Source organism: Lissotriton helveticus, chromosome 2_1 (assembly GCF_964261635.1).
Source record: "Lissotriton helveticus chromosome 2_1, aLisHel1.1, whole genome shotgun sequence".
Taxonomy (NCBI): domain Eukaryota; kingdom Metazoa; phylum Chordata; class Amphibia; order Caudata; family Salamandridae; genus Lissotriton; species Lissotriton helveticus.
Genome location: NC_136059.1, coordinates 1,936,447,562 through 1,936,466,894, shown reverse-complemented (window position 1 = coordinate 1,936,466,894; position 19,333 = coordinate 1,936,447,562). Strand labels below are relative to the sequence as shown.

Below are 19,333 nucleotides of genomic sequence, written 5' to 3'. Positions count from 1 at the left end.
AGAGGGAGTTGCGTAGCACATCATAGAGTGCAGTAGTGTTGCAGAGTGGAGTGGAGTGCATAGCGTGGAGCAAAGCGTCATAGAGTGGTGTATTGTGGAGTATCGGAGAGCGGAGTGTTATAGAGTGGCCTAGAGTGAAGTGGCAAAAGGTACAGTGGTGCAGAGTACATTGGTGTAGAGGGCAGTGGAGTATAGTTCATTGGCGTAGATTAGAGTGGGGTAGAGTGGTGCAGAGTAGGTTGCAGTGGTGTAGGTTGTAGTGGCGCACAGTAGATTGTTTCAGTGTAGACTGAAGTGGCGTAGCGTGGGAGTTGTGCAGGGTAGAGTGAAGTGGTGCAGGGTAGAGGAGTAGTGCAGGGTAGAGTGCAAAGGTATGGAGTGGTGTAGAGTGCAGTGGTGCAGAATAGATTAAGGTGTCGTGGAGGGATGCAGAGTGTAGTGGCATAGAGTGCATTGGCATACTGCGTTGGCGTAGAGTGCAGTAGAGTGGTGTAGAGTTGAGTGGTGCTGCGGCATAAAGTGTGTTGGCGCAGAGAGCAGTGGCATAATGTATAATGGTGCAGAGTAGAATAGTGCAGTGATGTAGCATACAGTGGTGTAGAGTGCAGTGGCATAGAGTGTTGCAGAGTCTAATGGCATAGAGTGCAGTGGTGCAGAGTAATTGGCATACAGTTCAGTGGTTTAGAGTAGTGTGGTGTAGAATGTAGTGGCGTAGAGTGGTGCGTAGTGGCGCAGTGTGGAATGAAGTGGCATAGAGTGCAGTGGCGTAGAGTAGATTGTTTCAGATTAGAGTGAAGTGTCATAGAGTTGAGGGGTGCAGATTAGAGTGGAGTGGCCTAGACTGGAGTGATGTAGAGTGCAGTAGTGCATAGTAGAGTGGCATAGAGTAGAGTGGTGCATAGTAGAGAGGCATAGAGTGGATTGGCATAGAGTCCAGTATCATAGTGCAGTGGTGCACGGTAGAGTGTAGTGGCGTAGAGTGGTGCAGAGTACAGTTAAGTAGAGGAAAGTGCAGTGTTGCACAGTAGAATGCCGGGGTGTGTAGTGGCCTTGAGTGCATTGGTGTAGAGTTCAGTGGTGTGGAGTAAAGTGCCGTAGAGTGTAATGTGTAGAGTGCTGTGACATAGCGTAGAGTGTTGTAGAATATGGTGTCGTGCAGTGCAGTGGTGTAGAGTAGATTGGCGTAGAATGCATTAAGTGCAGTGGAGTGGCGCAGGGTAGATTTCAGTGGCGTGGAGTGCAGTGGTATAGAGTGGAATGGTGTACAATGGAATAGAGTGGGTGGAGTGCGTTGGCTTTGAGTTGAATGTTTCGGAGTAGAGTGCAGTGCCATATAGTGCAGTGGTGCAGAGCAGATTAGAGCTTAGAGTAGATTGGCGTAGAGCAGAGTAATGCAGAATAGAGTGCCGTAAAGTGGAGTGGCGTACAGTGCATTAGCTTAGAGTGCTGCAGAGTAGAGTGTAGTAGCATAGAATGTAGTGGTGTAGAAGAGAGTGCATTGGCTTAGAGTGGTTCAGAGTAGAGTGCAATGGCGTTTAGTTCAGTGGCAGAGAGTGCAGTGTGCAGAGTAGACTGGCATAGAGTACTGTGGTGTATAGTAGAGTGGCACAGAGTGCATTGGCATAGAGTGGTGCAGAGTAGAGTGGCATACGCATCTCTGAGTAGCTTGTGAGCTACCAGTAGCAATCCAGCTACCTGTGAGTAGCTCTCGTGTGTGCAGCTCAGACTATTAAATTAGAAGCTTTTGCTTGTTTGAATTAATATTTGTATACCAGAATTAAAAAGCATGTATTCAAGATGAAAATGTATATATTTTCAGACCATGTAAGATGATGATTGGAGAAATTAATTTAAAGATATTATTTGAGCTGGAGAGATGTTACTCATTATGATTTTATTGTTGGGTGTGTTGTAGCTATGGATGTTTTGTATTACCCTTGAAGATGTTTTCAAAAATGATAATGCTATTTTAATTTATGGCAGGTAACCCTGCCTAATGCTCTGATGTGATCATTGCTGACATTCTTGGATGGGGTGCTCACTGTCACATCACTAACATCAGTAGCTCAGGATGATTTTCGTTGAACATAAGTAGCTCTTATTACAGAAAAGGTTGGAGACCCCTGGTTGTAGAGTACAGTGTTGAGGAGTTCATTGATTTTGAGTAAAGTGGTGTAGAGTGCATTGGCATTGAGTGCAGTGGTGCGGTGGCATATAGTGGAGTGGAGTGGCGTAGTCGTTTTTTACAGATTAGAGTGGTTCATGGTAGAGTAGAGTGGCGATGAGCAGAGTGGCATAGAGTGCAGAGATTAGAGTGTTGTACAGTAGATTTGCATAGAGCGCAGTTACGCAGATTGGGGTGGTGTAAAGTGGAGTGGCAAAGAGTGCAGTGGTGCATAGTAGTGTAGTGTTGGGTAGAGTGCATTGATGTAGAGAGGTGTAGAGTGAAGTGACATAGATGGAGTGATGCGTAGTATAGTGCAGTGACGAGGTGTGGAGGGGGCAGAGTAGAGTGGAGTAAAGTGAAGTAAGCACAGTGTGGTAGCATACTGCCATTACAGGCAACACATTTTCAATTGAAATGACCATTACTTTGCTTCTAATTCAGCATCTCCAATGCACTACCTCTCCCAATATATCTTCTACATCCACTGTGACTCATCTCATAGCTTATTCTACAACGCTCTCGAATGCACTACCATATTTCTCACCCTATACCTTGCTCAATATGTCCTCTACCTCAACTCTCTGACTCATCTCAAACCTCATTCTACTATTCTTTCCAATGCACTATACTATACCTCTCTCAATATATCCTCTACCTCCACTCTCTCACTCATCCCTAACCCCATTCCTCTACTATGAACCCCAAAATAACCCTTTCTAGACTTTTCCCTCCTCTACCCCTCCTTGCATCATCTTTACACCTTTTACTATTCAAGTCTCTCAAACAAGCCTTTTTAAACCCTTGCATCTGACTCTTCTCCCTCCACCTCCCCATTACTCACCCCAAACCTCCTCCTACTGCTACGAACTTAAAAAAAATCTACATCCTTCCCTCTTTTGTCCCTCCACTATCCTTTTCAATCCAAATAACAGACTAACATATCCACCGCTCAAAGTAATTTCATATTCCCCTAAACAAATTCACCACTAATCCTGTTTGGGTTCCGGAGCAGCATGCTACCCGCCGAAAAGCGCTTCAATATCTCATCAGGGGTAACAACCGTTGTATAAATGCAAACCCTTCCCTCTTCTATCCCCCACTATCCTTTCCAATCCAAATAACAGGCTAACATATCCGCCACTCAAATGAATTTCATATTTCACTAAACTAATTCACTACTAATCCTTTTTGGATTCCGGAGTAGCATGCTACTCACTGAAAAAGCGCTTTAACGCCTCGTCATAGGTAGACATACAGTGTTGTCACATTAATCCTCTAATTTTACAGTCTGAGAATGAAAAGTAAACACCAAGCTTCCTGGAATACAGAGACTGACATTTTAGGTCTGCATTTGAGTACATAGCAAAAGTGATAAGATTAGAACAAGATTTAAAGGCCTGTTTACAGAAATCCAGCACTGGTGAAGGAATACAGTAAATTGGATTTGGGAAACGGAAGGGACGACCTCAAGCTGAACAGCCTAAACAAATAGTCACCAAATAGAAAGCAAGCAATTGTGATTTACAAATCACAAAGCCAAAGGTAAGCAACGGGCAGAATCGATTCTCAGGGTAGCTTTCCGAATGTCCCCAAGATGTCGTTAGCAAACCAGAAAGCTTTGCTGTCAGGTAGGCTCTAACCTAAGAAATAGAAGTGGAAGTGACACACTGAAGAGTAACTGACAAGCTGCAGGATACTTTATGCTGGGAGAATCTCCTCAAGCTTTCTTCACTAAGCCCAGCAGACCATCTCTTTCTGATGCCTGAAATGACAATACCGTTTCTAGACCTTCCTAGTTTTATAACAAGCCATTGCTCGTCAGCTTCTGTGTGATGAAGTGCGCGCCCTGTTTAGAATGGTGCCCAGGTCAATTAGCCGCCTCTGCGCTCTCATGCCATTTATTACTGAGAACTGTGCCTATGGATTGGAGGGTTGAAAACACTCTGATGTTACATTACAAGTGTATGTAATGGCATACACTTTTGGAAAAGGCAAGAAAATGCGGTGGCGGGAAAATGATGACAGCACCAACACCACTCCGTGTCCCTTGACCTTGGGTTTAAGTGGGAAGAGTACCACCCCCGCCCCCCTAAAAATAGTTGGGGGGACTCGGTGTACCCACGCCCACCTCCGACTTTTTGGCATCGGTTCTCTGAGAGCATTTCACCTGATTACGTGTACACATCTGCCTAAAAAGAAGTGCACTTCAATGCCAAGGCTGGTGGTCAAATACTTTGTGTTTTTTTCTTTCCATTCTGTTTTTTGTTGTTGTATGTTTCACCCTCGTGCGTTTAAAATATGTCTCAGGAAGGATCCAGTAACTCAAAGCTGATTGGACCTTTCCTTTGCGCTAATGAGGATCCTATTTTGATGTGATTTATTAAAACTAAAGAGTTTCTCGGCCTATTCTAAGTAAAACTGCCTGATAGAAAAAAGTCGAACTGTCCTATTAAAATTCAATGCAGTGGTTAATTTAGTTTTAAATGTAGGATTATTATTGCAAGCAAATTACCTTCACGTTCAGGTAGCATGTGTCTAATATTTAGTCATATAACCTGTAATGGATAACACAAACAGAAAGAAAGAAAACCTGTTAACCTTAACTGTCTCCTATAAAGATATTTTTTAGTTTTTTTGACAGTTTTTTCCACCAATGTGCGAAGATTATAATTTTTAGATGCATATTGCTTGGTCAGAAATGTATATACTATATCGTGTATTAGAGCTTGCAATAAAATACATTTTAAAGAATGGTTACTTCAGATTAACATTTTATTTTATAATGTTTGTTGTGCCTGTTATTCATTGTGGAATTTTTTTGAGCAAGGATGAGTTGTATCTTTGTTGGAATAGGTACTAAAACAGAAAAGTATTTCCTATGTAACTATGTGATTTTGTTGTTGTAGAAAGCACATCAGAACAGAAAGGATCTACAGTGCTGCGTACATTATCCTATACACGACTGTGTCCTGAAGTTTCTAAACGGAGAAGCTGGGCTATACGTCTTTGTTCTTTGGTAATGGTGTTTTCAGTTACTCTGTTGATATGTGAGCCGCTCATGGCAGCTGCATTTCTAAATGTGCTCTACCTCATTACAAGGAACATATTTCTCCCAAAGTATTGATCCCCTTTTCTTTCTTGCTTATTGCTTTAAAATTACATTTCGCATTTCTTTTGCTAACAATATACTTTCTTTATTCAACTGTGTGGTCATTAGTCAGAAACTCAACCAGTATAGGGCCACGAGCAACATGTCTATTTGCATATTGTATTTCTTTAGCAAACCTAGCCCTAAGGCAGTGGAGTGCTGTACATGGCCAAAGACGAGCATAAAGTCAACGAATAACAGGATAGGGAATCTGGATTAATGCGTTGTGAGGTAGCATTCCTTAAGTGTCTTCAACACTTTCCTGTATTGGTCCTGATTGATATGGGGATGTTTACGCAGATCCTGTGTGCATAAAGTGGAAATGCCTGCTGCCTTGTTTCTGTAAACACTCTTTAGTCCTTTGGTGTCATGGCTGTTGGTGTGTCGAGAACCACCAGAGATGGTGATCTTATCAAGATAAGCAAGGGTGTTGGTCCTGCAACAGGTATGTCCAGACGTGTTCCATTCTCTCTGTGCCATTGAACTCAAGCCAAGCTATACCTCACTGACAAGAACTAAGAAGGTCGAAACTGAGTGGCGGTGGGTTTAGTTCCCATCTAGATGGGACCTGACCGCCTGCTTTTGCAGGATCACAACGCGTGTCATCTCATAGAGCTTTCACAAACGATAACAAGAAGATGTGGTCTCAATGCAAGTTCTTAGATGGCTCTAGCATTCCTTGTGAAGTGTGGAAGCATCCACTAATTTCCTGATGCAGGGTCTACATACAGGCACTGTCAGTGATGAGCATCAAGAGCACCTGAAATGTGGGACATCAGCCTGGTGCTCCCTTAGGAAAAACTCTTAAAAGAATGCACCCTAATGACAGTTCTAAAGTTTCCTTTTTTTTTCTTGCGGTCTTACTGCTGGTAGTCTTCTTGGAAGAAAATATGCTGTACCAAGAGTTGCACATTACTCTTAAACCCCCAATGACCACAACAAGTCTATCTGTTCTTCCACATCCTCCCGTGGGCCATTATTATTTATTGAATAGATATGGATGCTGGCTTACTGCAGCCTGGAAAATCCATTTATGGATGGTATCCTAGCATCTAAATCTGGTTATTATTAGTGTTATTGTCCCCACAATGGGCAATAACTAAGCAGACCCGAAATACAGGGTAAAAAAAATACATACATATATATATATCCACATTCTCACTTTTTACCCATTTAGAAGAGCCATCATGCAGGTAGGTAAAGGAATCTTCGTTTTATTTTGCAAGGAAACAGCGCAGTGGAAGAAAACAAAGTCCAAATTCATTAATAAGCCTGACGCGTTTCATGCTGCATTAGCATTTCCTCTGAGGCTTCAGATTCAAACACTGTGTGAGGCACCGGCATCTATTTGTAATCTTTAACACCTGCCTCAGTGGGCGTTGGCTCTCCCAGAGCCTGCTGGTATTAGTAGTGCCGTAAATCTTGCTCCAGTGAGCTGCCATTTCACAATGTACCAATTCGAAAATTATTAAAACCCCAGTGGGTCTGGAAAATGTCACACTTCCTCTGGGCTGCAAATGACACCTTGCAACACGACCTTCCTGCCCTTCACACTGCTTGTTAAGTAACTGCAGCTCGGTCCACTTTCATGTGTCAGGGCTCTTCCACGACCGGTACCAGCCGTCAAAAAACCACATTCTCACTTTGTACCCATTTATATATATAATCACTTGATTGATTTTTAACATTGCTTAACCCAATGAAACTGCCCCACATTCCTGTCCCACTGCCCTCGCAGGGTATTAGCTGTTTTTTTTCCCATTGAACAAAGTGAAACAACATTACAATCATAAGGATGGATAAGTCAACATATACATCTCCAATCTCTTTTTGTGAGGCTAGGCCCACCAAGTACAGAGTGACATTTCTCAGATTTTGGTTTGTTTCACGGTGCAGCCCCTAGCTTTAATACTTGTTCTTCTGCCATTGCACACATCATGCCGTTTACCGGTCTGCAATGGGTGATGTGGCAGGAGCATTCCAGTATCTCATTGTGTCCCGCTTGGCTAGTGCTACTTCTGTAAATGCAAATCTTCTTCATGACCATTCTCCGACCATGTCTGCCATTATCCTTAGCAAAGCGAAACGGGTGTCCCCGATCCAAGACCTACTGCTAGCCTACTGAATAACTCCATGTATTTTCAACCAATATTCTCGGATCTCTGAGCAGTCCCACATCAAGTAGAAAAAGGTTCCCTACCTCCTGTAACAGTGGCAAAGGTCTTCCCAGGTTGAAAATCTGCATGTTATTCCACTGTCCCAGGTCTATTCATATAGAAAAACGGGGTCTGGTTTTTCTGGAACCGGAAATCCTGGGTCATTGACGACTAGACAACTTGTATGCATGAATACCACTCTGCTATACTTGTAATGAGGGGGTATTTGCTTAGAACACAGACAGTAGTACCATCATCTTCACTTCAAGACAAATGTTTGAACATAGGGGGTTGTCACCATCAGGCACCATACTGTCTCTGGTTGTGCTTCTGTAGTGTTTGCTTCAAGGACTCACATATTTTCTGGAAATATCTTACCCTGAAGCAACTTTTCTGCTTCTTCTACTTTAATGTGGCTACATGTGGTGGCTTTTTCTAACGGTACTGTCAGCTTCACTGATAGAATTTTCTCAGTGTCCATCCATAGCTGCAAAAGTAGAGCATGCTTTCGGTGGCTGCGGCGGATACAAAAATGTTTCCGTATCCAGGCACCAGAGGTGATATGTTGCTGCTGCAGGACGTCTAACTGGCACATTCTTCAATGTTATATTGGAAATCTAAACCTGTGCGCATGTCTTCCCGCTTTCTCTGTCACAGAATGATTAAACTACCTTGTATGAAAGCCGACAAGCAGTACTTAACTGAGATTCCCCAGGGATAATGACTTTTTGACCTACCAAGTAACAACACCCCTACAATAAACTCAAAATATACAAGCGGATTTACAGGCATTTGAATGCAGACTACAAGGTGATAAATATCCTGCCATTTTCTTGTCTGGCAACAATCATCATACTCCATGTATTGTGCTAGGCATTAACTAATGTTACTGAAACACATACACAAATAAATATTCTGTTGGAAGATCCCCAAAAAGCCATCAGGAGCATCGATGATTCTCAGAATAAAATGCAATTGTGATAGAGATTACTATAGCAGACCCTAACACCATGAACTCATGAGGACGAACCATTGCAACAAAGACAGGACCAGCTCAAGGGTTGTTCTCTCAATCCTAGTTCCTTACTTGCTGCCTCAAACAAAGGGAAAGGTGAGGTAAAAGAGGGGAACTGTTTTCACCCTGGCTAGTCCCCCAGATGGTCGAGACTTTTACCCGCCCTCCTCTATGCTAGTCTTGGACTACGTTGTCCAGATAGAACAGTTTGATCTTTATCCAATAATTTCTCCAGAGGCTGCACAACACAATGGCAGATAGGCAGTTCTAGTAACAAGTAATGTTGCTGTTCCAGGAAATGCAGAAATGAGACACTAAAAATTCACTGAAAGGTCAGTAGTATCATTCAAAGGCTTTACATTTGTGGTCTAGTGGGGTGCGAAAGTCAAGGCTTATTCTTGTAGTTTTATGTAGAGGTAGCATATCTAGTCCAGATAGCATGCATATCAATTCCAATAACTTTTAAGCAGGTATAAAGCATAGAGCCTACCGGAATTTTTCCAGTAAATACAGATCTCCCATGTTATATACCCAGTAGGGGCTGGAATGGGAACAAGAAATCATGGTTACAGGGATGCACTATTTTAACCTAAGATTAAGCCAAACACACAGCTTGATATCTAACTCTTTGTAGTCCCGTACAAGTGTCTGGGATTCCAGATTGAGTTCATTGTGCAGGCCTTTCGTGATATAGTGCAGGCTGGGTGTCTGGCAGTCTATTGTGGTTTGAGCTTATGATGTGCAGGGGGTCGCAGTTGCATCTGACGAGTGTAGGGTTGCAGGCGCAATGGTGATTTCTGCTATTTGCAGTCAATGCGTCTGGTTTGTCAGCTTTTAGATAACGCCTTAGGTGGGGATGCAGAAGATTGATGGGGTGATGGGCTACCACAAGGTGTAGTGTAGTTCCTATATTCCCAATAGGCTCTGCGCATTGGAATAATAAATCCTGTAGTTTACACGTAGGACTGAGGTCGACTAGGTCTCTACCGAAAAAACTATTAGACTTAATTGTGAGTGCCAGCTAGCTCAGAGGTCACTAGAAACTTTCTCGAATTCACAAGAAGGGATTAGTTTCTGACAACCGCATAAACATGACAACTTTGTTTCCCAAGAATAAGAAATCAATCTCTAGAGTCGCGGAAACAATAGATAGCTATTTTACTCATTCATTCGTGCATGCTTCGTTTCACCAGAGGTGCTGAGAAAATAGAGAGATGGGTGTTTTCAATAAAAAGTGTTTATTGAACAGTCTTCTTTCTCAAGCATAACAAATGTACTGCTACAATCGTAATACTGGTAAGAAAGTATAGAGTATATAATACGAACAGTATTATAAAGTAGTACTGTAAAAGCATGATATGGTTTCTAAGCCATAAATTGCTTTAAAACGGATAAAATACATACAGCGTTAAAATGATGGCTAAAAGTACTCAACTGGTGCTTCTAAAATACGCCTACCCCGGTGTACCTGACCTAAGCCTAGCACAAGGGAAGAAATAAGTGAGGAGTAGTTTAAGTTTAGTATTTTCTGCCAAGAATCTAATCAAGAATTCTCTAAGGGTCTAATCAGCTCCGTACCTTGGTTTAGAATGAAGGAGGTCTTGTATCTCTCTCTCAGGACTTGATTTCCCAGTAACCCGCAAGGGTAGCCTGGAAACACTGGAGCTGGATTTTCTCGGCAGGAGAAAAGACAGAGTCTCTCAGTGCGTCAACTGGAGGGTCGGCTTCCTTCGGCACTTGCAGCTGCAGGGCGTTGGGCAAGTAGTTAGTCGATCTGCTCCAAACCACCGTGTGTCTGCTTGGGCAAATCTAGGCATATTTATACTATGAAGGTGCAGAGTTTGACGTGTGATTGGACTTAATAACGTCATAGAAGACTCAGTTCTTCGAAAACTCCATGATTTCCTAGATAAATTAGTATTCAGGCAAGGGGATGTCCCTAGCTGCTGAATGCGGGTTTTTCTAAGAAATTGTTGCTGATTCTTGGAACATAGTGGAAGTAGCCATGCCATATTTGGACTGCATAGGCTCAGTCTAAATATGGTAATGATTTATATGCCTATATAAGGATAGGATAATCTGTACCTATATAAGGGCATGAATCGGGAACATTTACACTAGGGTCCTAGATTCATTTACAACAAGTGCATTGCCACGTGCAATATCACACAGAACCTCATGTTTACAGGGTGCAGTGGCTCACAGCAGTCATAGACCATCTCCTTGGATACTGCCTGCTGGGTCACACCTTTGTCTCACACCTTAAGGATGTTGGAGGTCACAACAATGACAGGCCACCTCAAAGGTTCCTTTCACTGAGTAACAAAACCACATTATGATGTGGAGTGCAGGGGCCCACAGCAGTGACGGGCTATCTCACAGTGTGCTTGCCTTGTCCTGGCAGTATTACTAGATTCATCTGCCACCAGTCATCTGTAGTGTCATAGTCTGGGCATGTGGATGATAGTTGTCCATGTTAAAATGAGTTCCTTTTTGGGTGGACTCCAAGCCCTCCCAGATTCTATCAATCTGTTATTGCAGTACTCCATAAATTCATTGATCACCACTGGTCGAGATTCAGGATATGTGTCTCTTGTACCTGAAAGCATGCTGAGTATGCCATAACAGTTGAATAAGGAACAGGGATCTTTGATTTTACAGTCATGGAATTTCATATTTCACAGTGGTAACAACATGAAAGGCGGTGAAGGAGAATCTGCATGCCCTGTTCACATCCTGAGTTAAGAGACTTTGTATTTAAATTTGTCAAAATAAGGGAGAAAGCTCAAGATCAGTCTGCATCACTACTTCATGCCTCAGAAAGCTGTGCTTTGAATGACCAGCATCCAGTGTGTATGCTTTGTCTACCTAGAGATGACAAACTGAGGAGTAGTAATGCTTGCATGTCTTTTAAACCAAAGACTCTAAAGAATAGGGAGAAGCAGAAGTTTAGGACATTGGGCAAAATTAAAATATCAAACGAAACTGCTTCCGATGCATAAAAATATGAACCATCTATGGCTGAAAAGGGGTTTTTGGAAGATGAGGATTTAGATGCAGCAGAATAGGCACATGGAAAGCAAGGTTGTGACTCTGATGTGGAAAGGATTGGCACATAGAATACAGTAATCCTTGACACACTTCAAGTGAAAACTACATACAGGTCCTCAAGGACGCAGAGAGATCTCCCATCAGAGCTACAAATACATCATCAAAACTGAAGTAAAAGCTCTTGGTGCTGAAACACTCCCTTCTCGAACAGCCATTAAAACATGAAGCAAAGCTGCATCCAAGTCAAAACCACTCCACACCAGCAAGGAGAAGCATATCAAACTGACTTCAAAGAAGAATTGGGATTCAAAACTGACTATAGAGTTGAACACTTCAAATGAAAAAATTGAGAAGGTTGTTGAGCCTGAAAAACCATTGTAGCCTGTTGAGCCAACAAAGGGGTTGATGTCAAAGCAGAAAGATTTCCAAAGTATTTTGACACTAACAAGAAGAAAACATCTTTTGAAGCCAAGTTAGCTATTTTAATTAATGAAACAGGTATTTGTTTTGAATCATGACAAAAACACAGAGAACCAAGATAGTTAGGAGAGTATGAATTTTCTAAGTAATGTAGAGGAAGATGATCCTCACTTTCATAAAGATGAGGATCTAACATGGCAAGACGAGGTACAATAGTATCCGTGAAATCGAGCTGATTTGACAATGTATTATGACATTATTAGGGTCTTCAGAAAGCTAAGGAGGATTCTTCATTTTGTATTAGTAACCCTGAGCCCTATATAACATATATGTTATTTGTTTATGTTTGATGCCAAACAAAGCAAGGTGTTATGCTAGCAAGAGGTCTAATACCTTGGCATCAGGACAAACTCCTGATGAGGACAGCAAGAAGCTCGAAGCAGTAGGGAGAAAATTGGAATATCAGTATCCATACAATGGTGCACAGCCATTTCTAATGTGGTCTTAAACACATGTGCCTATCAAGAGTGGGAAGAAATACCTACAGCATCTTCCTGAAGAATACAAAAAGTGAGCAAAGACAGTTCTAGAATAGGTAAACACTGTAGCAACTGACTATTTAAAATTGTCCTTACACTCAGATGGTTATGAATTTCAGGTTTCAAACCTAAGGTACGATCTAATATCACTGACGTGCCTCTAACAGGGCTACTCATATTTGCTCCATCAGTCACTATTGGAGAAAAACAACTTTCTAGCGATTAGGGACCTGAAAGACATGTACTTCCACTTACTGACGCATCCAGCTCACCTAAACTATCTCAGACTTCCAATGCTAGGGGTTCACTACCAGTTCAAAGTGCTATTATTTGAAACAAATTCAACTCCAAAAGGTTTTACAAACTGCCTGCTGAAAACAGCAGTGTGCCTAAGAGGCAGAGCCATTCACGTATACCCTTACCTATACAATTGGATGTGTCGAGTGAGTATTTAAAACGTGGTAGACCTAAATGTATGCGCTAGAATTCACCGTGAACCTGAACAATCATCACCAATCCCAGAGATAATGAAAACTTTCTTTGGAGTAGAACTGAATATGGAAATAGTGTTAGCAAAACCAGTGCACAAGAGCTTCCAGCAGGTTGTATTTGGGGAGAATGCCTCAAGGTGGTGTTTGTACATGTTAAGAGCTTGTCTGATTTGGAGATGTGTATTTAATTGGGTCTTTAGAGAGGGCAAAGTGTGTTTGAAGATCTTGGAAAGACTTAATGTTCCCTGCCCAGACGTCATGTAGTGTTGTGATACCTATCTTGTCCCATACTTGGAAGCCTTCAAGGCTGAATGTGTGCCAGAGATGGTGACCCTGCCACAGCGGGTCTGTTGAGTGAGTATACCATGCCATCTCAGAGCCACCTCACAGGTCTGAAAAACGATGCGGATTATCTTGGGGCAGCGTTTGGTGATTGGATCCCGTAAAGCAACTCCATAAACTTATCTAACTATAATAAGGCCAATTCAGCTCTCTATACGGGGCATAGTACAGTTGGAGATCTGCCACTGCCACATCTCCGTCATATACCGACATTCACATTTAGCCCATGAGATGTGGGTTGATTAGTTACCCGATCTTAGAGTTTAGGTTCTCGTGGTGGTCCCTGGGGTCCATTCCGGGGCATCTTAAGTATTGTTTGTGAGTTACCCATGTCCATGCTGTCTCCAGAGGGTCAAAGAAGTGAGAGCAGAGGGTAAAAGAAGTGAGAGCGGCCCTCTTAAATTACCTAGACTTTCTCCAGGATAATAAGCATGTATTTAAAGTTAAGAGCCCTGAGTTTTTGTTTAACCTAGTCAAATGATCTTTGTTGCTTTTGCGTTTCCTGGGAGTAGTCTGAGAATATTGTAATCCAAGAGGTTTTGGAATGTCAGTGTTCCAGCTGTGCAGGCCTCACAAAGGATAGAATCCCTCTCCTGATAATTAAGGATCCTGGCAATCAATGGACACGGGCATGCGCCTGGCGAGGAGCCTTTGGCCAGAGATCTGTGTGCCTTCTCAATCATGAACCAGGGTGAGATGGTGTGTTTCAGTAACCACAAGTGAAGCCTGTCTCACAGGAAAGTCGCATGAAGTTTCCGACCCCTCTGGGAAGTCAACAAAACTCAGATTATTGCTCCTCGATCTGTTTTCGGCATTACTCAACACGTTCTAGTGCAGCAGTACCAGACAGTAGCACTGCTACTTTGGTCTTGAGGAATGTTACATAGTCTTCCACAGTGGATACTCGTTTCTCCACTTCTGTAACTCTGTGGGCCATATTTCGGAGAACTTGGTGGGGGCGCAATACGTTTACACTAACCTCGCCGATCTTGGCTTTGACTGCCACTCAAGAGTCTTGAATGGATTGCATTATGTCTGCTAGGTCAGTGGACTCTGGTGACCTTTGGACCTAGTGGTCCCACAGTCGCATTGGATTGGTGGTGAATCTGTCCATTTTGGTTTGGGGGTGCATCGCCGGTTCTTTGTTCTTCCCCTTGGCGGATATGGCACGTGTGATACAGTCGTGAAGAAGGAGCCCTAGAGTTGCAACGGATGCAGTTCCTGCTCGACCGGCTTACCCTTCAAAGAAAAGGCAGCACAAGCAGGTGAGAGCGGCCAGCAGGTCGTTGTCAGAAGGTCTGGGGGCCCTGAGGCATCCTAGTGGATTGGTCCTGGGTCAAGAGAGTAGGGATTTGCCAGTTAGGACTCCCTGATAGGCACCAGCCCTACTACATTGGAGCCCTGTGGGTTTTAGTGATCCCTCATTACTTCAAGCCGCTAGTCTCTGTGAGGCTTCACCAGTCTGTTCTCCTCAGGCAGGTAAGGTGGATGGATTCACAGCAGATCCATAGCGGAGAAGATCAGCAGCTCCACAACAGCAGCCCCAATACCAGGACAAGATCTCAGGTGGTCCTGCTCATTGGACTAGAACACTGGAAGGTGCTATGTTGCCTCACCAGCGCCGCCTAATTATCTAATTAGGGCCACCCCGTCCGGCTATCTGTCTTATCCCCCAACTACTCTTGCCTCCATCCCAAAGCAGGGAGAATTAGGGCTGTCCTCAAACTGGGGTAGACCTTTTCGATGGCAAGGATGCTTCATGGCCTCCATACGGCTCTCAGTGGCAGTCTGCCATTCCCTCTTCCTGAAGCCACTTGCCAATGCCCACCTAGGTCACCAGTCAAAACAGGAGGATGGTCATCTCTTCTGGCACAGACTCCCCACTGCTGCGTCTCCTTTCCAGGCGAGCGAGCCACGAGGCCATGAGGCAGGCGTCACCAAGCTCCACCAGCTGTCCACGGCTCAACAGGAGCATCATGTGTGAGCCAATGCTGCACAATTGCCTCTTTTGCAGCTCCGGGGGCATCTCACGAACTCTTCGGTGGATAGGCAGCATATAGTGAACCAGATTGGTGAGGATGTTGGGGATGACTGAGAGCGCGCTTAGTGTGCTTCCACCATCTTGAACGGGCAAACCACACTCCCGGACCCCAGTTTTAGTCCTGTACCTAATAACTTCTTCCCCTGATGATGTAATTCAATGAAAGATTGCAGCCGAGTTTTTGATTGTGTCTAATTAGCAGTAAGTTGCAGATTACCTTCACAAGTGCCATAATAGATGGTAATAGGCTATTCATGGCTTTCCTCTATATTCTTGTGTCTGTCTTGCGCATGACCATTTTGGTACCACATTATTGTGATTGGAGGAGATGTATCCTTCCTCTGCTGACTTAATGGAAATGTTTTTCCTTTTCCATTTCCTGCAGCATTCATTTTTTGCACTTGAGGGGAAAGCATGGCCCATCCTCTCCCTCCTTATGTGTGTGTTGGTGAGGGCCTTTCTCCCCTCGTTTAATACTTTTTTTCATACGGCAAACCCCACTGAGGAGCTGTATTTTTCAAAAGGAGTGCACATAAGCTCCCATGCAGGATCTTGCACTGTAGTGAGGTAGGATGAAAATGAGAAGCTCTGGTGATACCTACAGGACAGAGGAATTCGACCCCCAGTCATTGTCTAGGATTGATGAGCTGTTCCTTGAAGAAGTGTGTCATAATTTCTTCTTTTATTGCAGTAGTGAAGTTTCATGGCTGATGGTGATCTAGCTCCTTCGTTCCTCGTTGTGTTATATTGATCTCGTAATAAAGATAGTTTTTCTTCCAGGGGGTGCACTGGTCCTTGTTATTTTATGGGTAATGCACAATGTTTTGCAGATGATACAAGCATGAGGGCAGACAACACAGGTCTGTCAGCGTGGCGCTGATGTATTGTATTTACCTCTTTTAAAAACAGAGAGCCATGTGGACAGCGCTCTTCACTGATGTCACTTTAGAAGCACGGAACTTGATAGCGGGGACTTGAGGCCAAACCGGCTGGAAAGGACATGGGTGTGGACAATCATTCTTAAGTCAGGTTAAAGGAAGGAAGTGCTTTACTTTGGTCAACGGTTCTATTATTCTTGGGCATATGTGTGTATGTGTTTTTTCTATAATGAACACCAAGTCAAAAAGCAGCAGAACACTGTACAGGGTCAAGAGGGGGCGTGGCTAAGCACGCAACGGGAATGGCCGCCTTCGGGTAGAGCTCCGCACTGAGCTCCCCTTCCCGGCGCATTTATCCGACAAAACACAGCCTGCAGACGGCGGAGAACCACTGGCGCTGCCGCCGGACACCATTGCCTATCACCCGGCCGACTTTGGGAGCAATCGGCACACCCGAACTGCACCGGCGATCCCGCGAGGCGGTGGCCGCGATCTTCGCTCCCAATCTCGGGAGTCATCCAGGAAAGGCCGCGGCTTTGGCGAGTGGCGCATGCCCGGAGTCGAGGCCTACTTGTACAGAAACCACACGGCGCGGTGGTGAGGGGCGGAGACGGACATCGGCGCCTGGCCTGCCCTGATCGGAGGACCCACCAGCTGAGTGCTACCTGCCCTGACGCTGAACTAACGGTGCAGCAGTAAGGGGCCGGGTGGAGCCGATCTCACGGACACATCTCGGAAGCGGGGGGAGCGCAGATGACCCACCGGCTAGGAGGGCCTACCCCCCTTCAGGCATCCTACCCCTCGCTAGGAAGTTAACAACGGCGGGGCTACACAACCACGAGCGACCCATGACACACAGCAGGGCGGCGGCACCGGCCTAGACGACTGCGCTTCTACCACACCGCGCCCACGTGCTGGCCGGGGACGGCGAGGCCGCACCGTCGCCATCAGCCCAGAGCGCGACGGCGCCCGCGGCACCTCCTGCGCCACATGAGTGCCGGTGCGGATCGCGGGAACCGCAGTGAAGCACGCGCTGACCCTACGCCAATCACCGGCCGAAGCACACCATCCTCTTAGACGCCGGACACCGACGGCCACGGACACGTGGCCGAGGGCACGGGCACGCACCCACCTGGGAACCACAAGCGTGCTGAAGTAGACACCTGCCACGCAGCCGGACAACCACACACCCATATTGGTCGTCTGAGGGTGAAACACGCCGCTAGACCGGGAACAGCGAGGCGGTGCAGATGTCGAACGGGACCAGGACACGGACCGGCACATGCAACGCAAACCCGAAGGGCAAGATGGACAAGACAGGGAAGAACGCTGACCCAGACCAAACGGCGGCAAAACTGGACACCATGTTTGCGGCGATGGAGAGGCTCGAGGAATCAATACACCTAACCCGCACCTCCTTGGCCACTAAAATTGACAGTGTGGTCATTGACCTCACGCATCTGAGGGCAGATCACAAAAACTAGCGGAACGCACCACGGCCCTGGAAGGTACACTGCAGACGCTCCAGCCTCCGACCAGTCGCATAAGCACATGCAGGATTTATTGAACAGGGTGGAATTCTTGGAGGACAGAGCTGAGGACGCGGAAGGTAGGACCCGCAGGAACAACGTACGCTTGGTCGGGGTTCCGGAGAAATGGGAGGGGAGATCCCCAGAAGAGCACATGGAACGGTGGCTATGGGGCAATCTACCGGATGGGACGCTCTCCCCACACTTCGTAATAGAGCGAGCCCACAGGGTCCCCACTAAACCTCTGGCGACAGGCTCCAACCCAAGGCCCATGCTACTCCGCATAATGAACTACCGCGACAGAGACTCCATACTGCGAGAAACACGCAAGCTCCCCAGAAGTCCGGATCGAGAACACGTCGGTAATGTTCTTTCCAGACTACACTATACAAGTCCAGAGGCAAAGACATGACTTTCTGGCAGTGAAAAAACGACTGAGGCAGATGGGCCTCCAATATTCACTGCTGTTCCCCGCGAAGTTAAGGGTTGTAGCTGGAGAACGGACTCATTTCTTCACAGACCCCACGGAAGTGGAAGCCTGGCTGGACAGCGGAGTGGATACGGAACCCAACGCAACTGCGGGTCCTGCACCCCGGCGACAATTCGGAGGTAACAGAAGAAGGCGTCGGCCCCGCCAGAGATCCCTGGTGGGAGCACAATCAACGACAAGAACTCCACCCCGAGCGGATGCCACGCGACAGGAGAAGCAGGACGCCCTACGACTGGTGATGGAACTGAGCGGATCCCCTGCGCGGAGCGAGACGGCGGGCGGAAGTGCGCAGGAACTCCAGAGCGATGATGAAGCCACCTACGGTGTGCCGGACTCCCCAACCTCGGAGGAACAACCAGTTGTCACTCCCCAAACGGCGGACTACATCAGTTGACTGCACGACGAGTACAACAATTTGCAGGTACATTCATAACTGACCACCACAGCGGTCCAGGATGTACGCAGCCATAACGAGGACTGGCCGAGGCAGCGGACTACACCCCCAATCCTGCATACTGCGCACGAGGCTCACACAAGCCGAGCAGCTCTTCCTTGTACACGAGTCCAAGAATCAGCGTTGGTGGCCCACACTCGATCGGAGAGTTGCTACGGGACCGCTCTGCTTCACCTGGTGGCAGTTCGAATGGGACACGTAAAGTATAGAATTTTGCTAATGTGCTGAATGGGTTTACTGTCTGCAAGAGCGGCTCAGACAGCCACATTCCTCCAGGGAAGGCAATAGGCCTTCTCCGATCCCTATATTGATACAGAACCAAGACTCAAGTGTATATAGCACAAACACCCCCTTAGATTTGGATTTTGTTGCTCTCCTAGAGAGTATGGACGGGAGCACGTTTCGCATCCGACCTTCTGGTATTTTGAAAGTTCATAATGTTCATTGGCTCACTGTTCCGTTAGCCATGTTTCCTTCCCCCCCTATGGTCACAGTGAACTGGTGTGCCTCCTTAGACGCCTACTTTATTGCGGGAACTGTTTGCATGACGATGGACATGGGGTGTATGGGATGGTAAGGGGGGGAGATGGGTGGGGGTTTTGCTGAAATGTT

The 19,333-nt window shown here is 45.6% G+C and overlaps 1 protein-coding gene across 1 annotated transcript in view; it reads left to right on the top strand.

The window, feature by feature from the left end:
- Positions 1 to 19,333, top strand: part of IL15 (interleukin 15) — a 474,997-nt gene that overhangs the window by 339,100 nt on the left and 116,564 nt on the right. Inside the window, exon 3 of the mRNA XM_078676859.1 lies at positions 5,074 to 5,183. Within this exon, the coding sequence (XP_078532985.1) occupies positions 5,074 to 5,183 (110 nt within the window). The remainder of the gene's footprint in view (positions 1 to 5,073; positions 5,184 to 19,333) is intronic.